This window comes from Adiantum capillus-veneris, chromosome 14 (genome assembly GCF_014529385.1).
Source record: "Adiantum capillus-veneris isolate H3 chromosome 14, ASM1452938v2, whole genome shotgun sequence".
NCBI classification, from domain to species: domain Eukaryota; kingdom Viridiplantae; phylum Streptophyta; class Polypodiopsida; order Polypodiales; family Pteridaceae; genus Adiantum; species Adiantum capillus-veneris.
This window is the reverse complement of record NC_140944.1, coordinates 55,696,735-55,705,498: the sequence shown is the minus strand read 5'-3', so window position 1 is coordinate 55,705,498 and position 8,764 is coordinate 55,696,735. Positions and strand designations below refer to the sequence as shown.

The 8,764-nt window shown below is 42.7% G+C and overlaps 1 protein-coding gene across 1 annotated transcript; it reads right to left on the bottom strand.

The window, feature by feature from the left end:
• Positions 1–4,513: 4,513 nt before the first annotated feature.
• Positions 4,514–7,937, bottom strand: LOC147442401 (auxin-induced protein PCNT115-like). Its single transcript, XM_086528584.1, has 5 exons — positions 7,671–7,937; positions 7,342–7,545; positions 7,042–7,214; positions 6,194–6,296; positions 4,514–6,089 (listed from the first exon to the last, which is right to left on the bottom strand). Exons 1-5 carry the CDS (start codon positions 7,878–7,880, stop codon positions 5,709–5,711), a joined length of 1,071 nt encoding a protein of 356 aa, XP_086384710.1. The 5' UTR covers positions 7,881–7,937; the 3' UTR covers positions 4,514–5,708.
• Positions 7,938–8,764: the final 827 nt, after the last annotated feature.

Here is an 8,764-nt window from a genome sequence, read left to right as displayed (position 1 = left end):
TTGACCTCCCGTGTTGTAGAGTTTCTTCAAACCCTCTTCTATCTTTTGTAGATGCAATGATTTTGAGCTTTAAATGCAAAAATCGTCAATAAAAACCCTAATGGACTTTCCAAAAAATGCTTGAAACACCATGTTCATGAAGCATTGGAAAGTTGCAAGAGCATTTGTTAGGCCAAATGGCATGACTCTGAAACCATAACAACCCCAAGGAGTGATGAAGGTTGTTTTCAACTGATCCTCCAATGCGATACTTATTTGAAAGTAACCTAAATAGCCATCACACACAGTGTACTTCTCATGACCAGCCACCTCATTTAGTATCTCATCTTGAAATGGCAGGGGAAAGTGATCTCTTTTTGTTGCCTCATTCAATGGACGGTAATCCACGCACACCCTCCACTTGTCGTTTTTCTTGAGAGTGACAACAACAGGAGAGACCCACTCTGAATTTTCCATTGGATAAATGAAACCTGCTGCTAGAAGCTTCCTTACCTCCTTGAGTAAAGCCTTCTCCTTGATGACTCCTAGCCTTTGTAGCTTTTGAGCCTTAGGTGTGGCCTCTGGCTTTAGCTCGATCTTGTGTTGAACATCATCTACTCCACGCACGTCGATGTACTCTTTAGCAAAAATCTTAGGAAACTTTCTTAGCACACATTTGAACTCCTTTCTTTCATCCTTTGTAAGTATGGTAGACAACATACCTTCTAGCATTCCTTCATCTTCCACATTTTGGTAATCTTGAGGACCTACCTCCTCCAAGCCTGGGCAAGAGGTTTCTTGGTTGCTTGGCTTAAACCTTACCCCCATGACTTCAATGGAAGACTCCTCTTCCATAGTTCTACCGCTACCTTCTTCTTCCGAAGTGCTATCAGTCCAGTCTTCCTCCGTATCACTTTGCGATGATTCTTCATGGAGCTCCTCTTGACGTTTCTCCTTTATGTCAAAGACAACCTTCTTATGATTTTCATTCCTTCATATCAACTTTCCACTTTCCCAATCCTGCAAAGCTCGCATTTTCATTAGCCATGGTCTTCCTAGGATAAATGGATAGCCACTTCCCTTGGTTGACATAACATAAAAATCCACTACCTTCTTAATGCAAAAGGCTCCACAAAAACATTTTAACAAATGCCTACACACCTAGCCTTGCTATTGTTTGCCATCTTGACTTTGATTTCATGTGTCTCAGGAATGTGCATGCCTAGTCTTTGCATGAGTCCCTCTGTCATGATGCAAATTTGTGCACCCCATCCACTAGACCTTTCCTAACCAATCTTCCTTTGACGTAGCAATCTAGCACAGGTGTAATATCCTCATTCATTTCAGCTTGTGCAATTTTTACAACAAACACACTCTCTTTTACCTTTCTCTTACTGCTAACTGCCTTTGTTAAATCCCTCCTAACTTGTGCACATAATGCAAGAAACTGAGGCCATGAGATATCAAAACCCTTACCTCTCATGTCTTCCAACAAGTTTTATGGAGCCATACCATGTCCAAGTGGGAAGTCTTGGAGGTTGATACGACGTCGAGTCCTCTTAGCTTCCTTGGTCTTTTTTGCCTTCTTTTCTCGTCCATGGTCACTTTGTGACGTAACTCCTTCTTTATCCTTACCTTTTCCTCGGCCACGCTTAATATACCATTTGCTTCCATGTCAACCTCTTTTGAATTTTTCACCTCTACCACATGCACATTTGGGTCTGGCAAAGGTGGAACTCCTTCCACTCCTCGTGGAGGTGGTCTTGCTCCATTTGACCTTTGTAGAACCCGTGGTTGCTGACTAGTTCCTTCACCTACATTCATCACTAGGTAATTCAAATTAGATCTCCCTGGCTCCCTACGGGGCCAAGGACAATTATACATCCCATGTCCAGAGTCTCCGCAATTCCAACATTGCAAGACTCTCCTAGGTCGTGGATCTCGCTCTTCAGACTTCTTTGCTTGTCCCTTTGGACCTACAGCTTATGCAAGCTGAATTCACAGGCTACTTAAAGATTCATTTAACTTCTTAATCACTTCTATCGTTACCTCAGGAAGCTCCCTAGATGTCGATGCTTGTGACTTACCTTTGGGTCGAAGACCTTCTATTGGAACCTCTCAGGCACTTGAGTTTCCTACACTTCTTGGAAGCTCTAATTTCAGTTGCATCATAGGTGGCAGGTGCATCCGCCTCTACCTTTACCTTAAGATCAGGAAAGAGGCCAGCTATGAACCTCTCCTTCTATAGAAATTCTGCACCATCACTAGGATTAGCAACATTTTGTATCCATAGAGCCCAAAGACGTAGAAACTCTTGCTTGTACAAGTAGTAGTCATTTAAATATTTTTGCTTATGAGAAACAATGTCTTGCCATAGTTTTTGAGTGTTTTGGGGATCAAAGAAGTATTTTGAAACGATTCAAAACTTCCATGTAATTACCCTTAACTTCCTCAGGCAAAGAGTCAAACCAAGTGCTAGCATCTTTTCTAAGGACCACCTCAAACATTTCTACACGTTCTTGATCACTTACTATCCTCTTAATACGGCAAGACATCTTGAAATTCGCTAAAAATAATTATGCATCCTCTCCAGGGTCTCCAAAGAAAAGAGGATATCCATACATTTGGCGTTGGCTTTCCATTGAATTGGTTTCAAAGTGACGCACTTTTTTAAAAAAAAGATTTACACAATAATATTTTCTAAATTACAACAAAATAAAAATATGCACATCAAATGATCTATGATAATCAACAAGAGGTAGGATGATAGGGTTTGGTGATGCAAGAATTTCTCCTACTCTTTGGGCACCAAACATGAACACCATACGTTGTTGAAAATGGATCTTTCTACTAATTGCAACGTTTATTCTAATGTGTGGAGTGAAATGGAAGGGAAAATCCTCTATTCCTGGGCCATTATCCATGGTTTATTGAATGTACATGGTAATCCTAAAACAATTTGAGTAGCTATTTTAATGTGTGTGTGTGTGTGTGTGTGTGTGTGTGTGAGAGAGAGAGAGAGAGAGAAGGAGAGATTCATCATTAAGCTCTCTATGGTTAGAGAGAAAAAGAGAGAGAATCATGCTACCATTTACAAGGACCAGTGATTGATGGGCAACAACCTGACAAGCTTTATGAATGTATGTGTGGAATGTTTTCGTAACATTGAGTGACATCCGCAGAGAAGAGATAAAAAAATTTCTCAGGGAGGCTAAGCGTGACCTCAATAAAGGTTTTACAAACCAGTATGGATTGTATTGGATTTTACGAAAACCCGAACATATTTTCTGTTTCTTGGTACGTACTAGTTCAAATTCGGTTAGCATGAGATCCAGACATAAAGTAATGTCTTTAGTAATATTTGTATAGATACCATTAGACGTGTCTGAAATCCCAAATTTTGTGTTTGTGGTGTTTATAAGTTAGGAATAGCACAGGTAGTTTGACTTCCTCAAAGGGATAGCCAATATTTCTAAAGTGATCTGTGATGAGACTAGTGGCATCATTAGGGGATAGGTTAAGTAAACTCATCCCCAACATGACATAAATGAGTAGCCTTTCAGGAAATATTTTTGCAGATAAAAGTAGGACAATTAGCAGCCTTATCTAAACCCACAATAAACCATTTTTTGCGAAAGTCTTTGAAAAATTAAGCTACTGTCAGGTGTGATCCAAGTACCAGTAGTGAACAACCAATTGTGTGGCACGAGAGTAATTTTTTGAAAAAAAACGTTTTTCAACCAAATTGGTTAATTCCGTTAGGAATGCCTTCTCCAGTCAGAGAGTATTGACTAAGTCAGTCAAGCAGTAAAGTAAAGTTGAAAGGGCTAGGTAAGGGTTTTTTGTAGACACCAGAATTTGATTCAAACCTTTACCAATGATCCCCTGAAGTGTATGATTATTAATAATCCTAAGATGAATAGTGCAAACATGCTTTCCCAATTCACTCGCAAAACAATTCATACTCTCCACAAGAACATTTATGAATGGCACTATTTTGTAGAAAGTCATTGTTGTAAATAAGAACTTTAATAGGTTGATGATATGTCACATTTTTCAGTAATATAGGTTCCCAAAAAGTATATTCACAAAAAGTAGATTTAGGAGGAAGTCAATCAAGGAGTTCATTGTGGTATAAACGGTGTACAAAAATTTGATCACCCGCCGAAGATTTGCCGAAAATAGTCTTTCTTTCGCAGAGGCGAGAAATAACTTGCATACCAAAATGAGCCACATGTCAAGGAGATGTTGGATAGGTGTACTCCTTCCTTTTCCTCTTGTGTAACTATGATATTTTCCTCTATTAAAACCAATAGAAGAACCAAGAGTTAGAAAACATGTAAAAGAGTTGTTGGGGGTAGTTAGTGGGTTAGGTCTTTTGAGAGATGGGGAGTCATCATCCTCAATACATGGTTTGAGTAGTCTAGTAACCATTTTGACTCCTTTGTAGTTGGCATAGGTGGTGAGGTATGTGCCAAGCTCATCATATTTGAGTTCCTTGAGGATGTCAAGCATTAACTTTTGAAAGGCATTGAAGGCAATCTGAGCAATAACAAGTATCTAGCTTGTCCACCAAGCCAGGAGTAGATTATAGATAAGTGGAAGTCAACAGGATTCTCACGAAAGAGTTATTCCAAATAATTAACAATGTACCCAAAAGCATGGTCAAACCACATAATGTTGGATTCACAGACCACATAATGTTGGATTCACAGGTGGCCTTTGGGTTAAGGAATTCACAGTCACATTTCAAGTAAGGTCAATAGACATTCCAAATTGATTATGTAAAAAAGTCAAGGCTACTCTTGGCAAACTCCATATTTTATTTTGTGCGTATGTAAAGGACATCATTTGGGGAATATTTAGTTTGGTCAACAAAATTGAGGTTAAAGGGGCCTTTATAAGCTCCCCTTAAAGTGTCCTCCTTTGAGTATTTTGAGCCGATAATCTTCAATTGTAGAAGTTGGTAGGTTGGCAAGGTATACCCAAGTTTTACTAAGTATGGGTGTAGAAAAAGCCTTGTTAGGAAGTATCCAAAGTTGGATCCACTTCAAAGGATTCCACTTCAATTTGTCTGACTGGTATGAAAGGGAAAACTTTATTAGAGACTTTTGGAACCATCTCTAAAAGGGTAGAGTCACTGACAATGCATAAATTATTTTGAAAGTTTTTAATAACTTCTAGAGTAGCATTGTGTCTACAGAAGAGGCCACCATTTTGTGGGACAATAGGGGTAGCAGGAGTACTAACGGAGGGCCTTCTAAACAAGGAGAGCTCCCATCCTAATTGAGCCCTTTCTTATGCCAACAACAACCTTGATCACATGCACTCTTTAGCAAGCAATCATTTTGGAGACCATTCAACACTCTGAGGGATGGTTCAAGCACCACCCAAAAGCGTTCCACTTTTCTCAACAGCTTGTGGGCCCTTTCTTCTTGAGGGAGGAGGGCACTCTCTTCACTCGCAACATCAGATGACAAATGTGTGCGTCTTTTATTGCTAGCATCCTGTGATGCATCTCTTGTGCTCTTGTATCTCGTGTTAGCCATAGTCATGACTCAAAAGATTCAGATAGAAATTCTGAATTACATCAGAGGATGATCTTCTCTGATGTTATATTATAATCAAAATGCAATACGCTATTACAATGTCTCGTGCTCTTTATAGTTTCTTCAGGTAGAACTGTACTCATTAACAGGTTTTGTTTGCAGAGGAGAGTTTTCTTTCTGTCAAGGGCTAGTCTCACATGGTGATGATTGAGTTTGGGAAACTAACCAAGAAGCAAGGGGGGGAGTGTTCGCATGTGTATGGCTCCAGACAGCATCTGCAGCAGCTGTTCTGCGTGTTCCCGCAACTACCCCATCTTGGAAGAGGGCCTCTATTTCCTCTAACTCCTCCTTGCTGAGCATGATTTTGAGTGCCTCCGCATTCTCTTCGAGGTTTGAAATCCTGGTGGTGCCAGGAATAGGTATCACATCATGCCCCTGATGCTGCACCCAAGCTAGGGCAAGCTGTCCCGGGCTACATCCTTTCCTGGTTGCAACTTCATGCAGCTGTAGAAATAATTGTTCGTTCTTCTGCAGATTTCCAGTTGAAAATCGTGGCTGGGTCTTCACAAATGATTGTAGATTAGTACCAAATTAGCCTTCTGCAAAGAGCTACAACATATGCACGCAGAGTACGGTTTTCAGGCACTCAAGTCCGTGATTCATACCTTTCGAAAATCTGTGTCTAAAGCACCCTGTAGAGTCTTTGCCCCGGCAGAGAAGAACCCACATCCCAATGGGCTGTAGGCAACAAAACCAATGCCCAATTCTCTGCATCACAACAGCAGAAAACATAAACAACAGCAAGCGGAAGGAATTCCTCGCTAAAATGCAGTCTCAAAAGATGCCCAAGTGATCGGCTCCTTGAGACTCACAAGATCATGGACTGTTAAAGAGGTTGAGAAGGCCATGGATATCCTCCTTTGGCACCAAAGACTAATCCATGCCTTGTGCTTGATTCTAATGGTTGCTACCACGGTCCACAGAGCCTTTTTAGTCTCGACACCACATGAGTGAGCCTACACGACGACTACCCTTGTGGTCATTAAAGATGAATTAACATTCTGAAAACATGTAAATTTTGTCCATGGCCACCCTCAAATTACCACATGCACATTTGCAGACAAGCTAGACCATAAGGGGGTGTTGTCAATACATCAGCGCAAGTGAAGTCCGGCTTTGATCGACGAAATCCCCGCTGTTTCACCGCATGTTAGTGGCCTGGAGTCTTGAAAAATTGCATTCTGCAAGCCACATGGTCATGACAAATAGGTAATAGCCCTCGACTAGCCCGAGGTACTAACATGGCAATCTTGGCGACAACAAGCTTGTGGGTAGTTGGTTCAACTGATTTCCATTTCATGGCTGTCAAAATGGCGGACCCACAAGAACTTGCAAGCTGTGTCAAGCACATCAATACCTTTCTTGAGCTCAAATCAGATCAGACAAGCAGTGCCCATTCCTGACCATAAGGGGATGTTGTCAATACATCAGCGCCTCGAAAATAACAATGTACCTGCATGTGGGTATGATCTCATCCTCCACATCTCGAGACCAAAGTGACCACTCAATTTGTACAGCTGTGATCGGGTGGACAGCATGAGCTCGTCGGATGGTGGATGCAGAAGCCTCAGATAGCCCAAGATACTTGACCTTTCCTTCCTCTACCAGTTTTTTCATTTCTCCCACCTAGCAAAATTTGAAGAATCGATCGGGTGTAAGGGTCCATGTACCACTACTTAATGCACTCAGACGCATCGACATTGTCTGAAAATGGTCATCAACAAATTGCCTACTCAAGGGGCGCACGGCTTACAGTGGCTTCAATCGGAATCGTGGTATCAACACGATGTAGGTAGTACAAGTCGATATACTCCACATTGAGCCTCTTCAAGCTGGCTTCACAAGCGCTACGGACATAGCTGGGGTGCCCACAAACCACAAACTGTCCCTGGTCATCAAAGTAAAGACCAAATTTTGTGGCCAGTTGGACCCTGTCCCGAGGGATACCTTTCAAAGCCTGCGCAGATCACATGACAACAAATGTTCATTTTTTTCTCTACTCAGATGTTCATTTCATTGCAAGTTGTGTACAGGTATAAGAGAGGGTTATTCAAGAAGGGGATGTGCCCAAGTGTTCTTTACCTTGCCGAGAAGGATCTCGTTGTTGAATGGACCGTAGACATCAGAGGTGTCGAGGAAGGTGATGCCGAGGTCGAGGACCGCATGGTGAATGAGAGCAATCATGTCCTGCTCAGGCTTGGCTGCCCCGTAGTGCCCCGACATGCTCATACAACCCAGGCCTTGCCTAGACACTTCCAATCCTTGAGATCCCAGCTGGACTCTTATGGACATTGTGTGTGTGTGTGTGTGTGTGTGTGTGCGTAAAAGAGAGAGAGAGAGAGAGAGAGGGGGGGGGGGGGGGGGGGGAGGAAGTCCGTGTAATTGCAGCAGATGACGACTAATCGAGGGCCGAGGCTTATTTATTGTCTAGTTTTCGTCATATCACGCCTCACGTTTCCTTTCCTCACGTTTGTCAAAGTTTTTTGATGGAGTCTACAAGTTAATAACTAGTTTGCCTTTTGATTGATTCCCTGTGTGAATGTTGATTGATTCCCTCTGTGAATGGTGTGAATTAAACAAGAGGAGTCTCTTATTCTGAAGGCTTTGAAGCATCTCTTCTAGTAGCTTTCCCCTAAAAAAATTTGATCTCGCATCACAAATGAGATTTTGCATCACAAATGAGATTTTGCATTGAAAGATGTATGGAGGTGAAAATTTGTGCATTATAATAAAGATGGAGAGAAATGCATTTTGTGCATTTGCGGTGCTTGTGCAAACATGAGAGTTATAGAAAGTAAGCTTAAATAAATGCCCACAATCGACACCATGAAAACTGCAAACTGTGAAGTCGCTCGCTGTTGCTAACGCTCACCCCCCCACCATCGGATCCTCTCTCCCTCCTGTAGCTCGCGAGGCCCTGCTCCACCCCCCGCGCGCTGCCCACTGCCCCTGTTCCTACTCCCGCACACCCGTGCTGCCCCAGCCCGCCCACACCCTCCCTGCTCGCGCTCGCTGCCCTTGCCCGCCCCCCCCCCCCCCCCCCCCCCCCCCCCCCCCTCATTTGCCTGCCCTCGCACCCCTTTCGCCATCGCTGCACCTGCCCGCCCCTTGCCTCAGCCCTTCGACTTACCCCCCCGGCTCCTGTTCTCTTTTCACCTTCCGCCTGCCTGTAGGTT

Excerpts from the sequence above, each read along its gene's own strand:
- LOC147442401 (XM_086528584.1), bottom strand. The coding sequence starts at position 7,880 with ATGTCCATAAGAGTCCAGCTGGGATCTCAAGGATTGGAAGTGTCTAGG. Across the intron at positions 7,215-7,341 it reads CGATTCCGATTGAAGCCACT|GTGGGAGAAATGAAAAAACT; the intron begins GTAAGCCGTGCG and ends AAATTTTGCTAG. Across the intron at positions 6,297-7,041 it reads GAGATCATACCCACATGCAG|AGAATTGGGCATTGGTTTTG; the intron begins GTACATTGTTAT and ends GTTGTGATGCAG.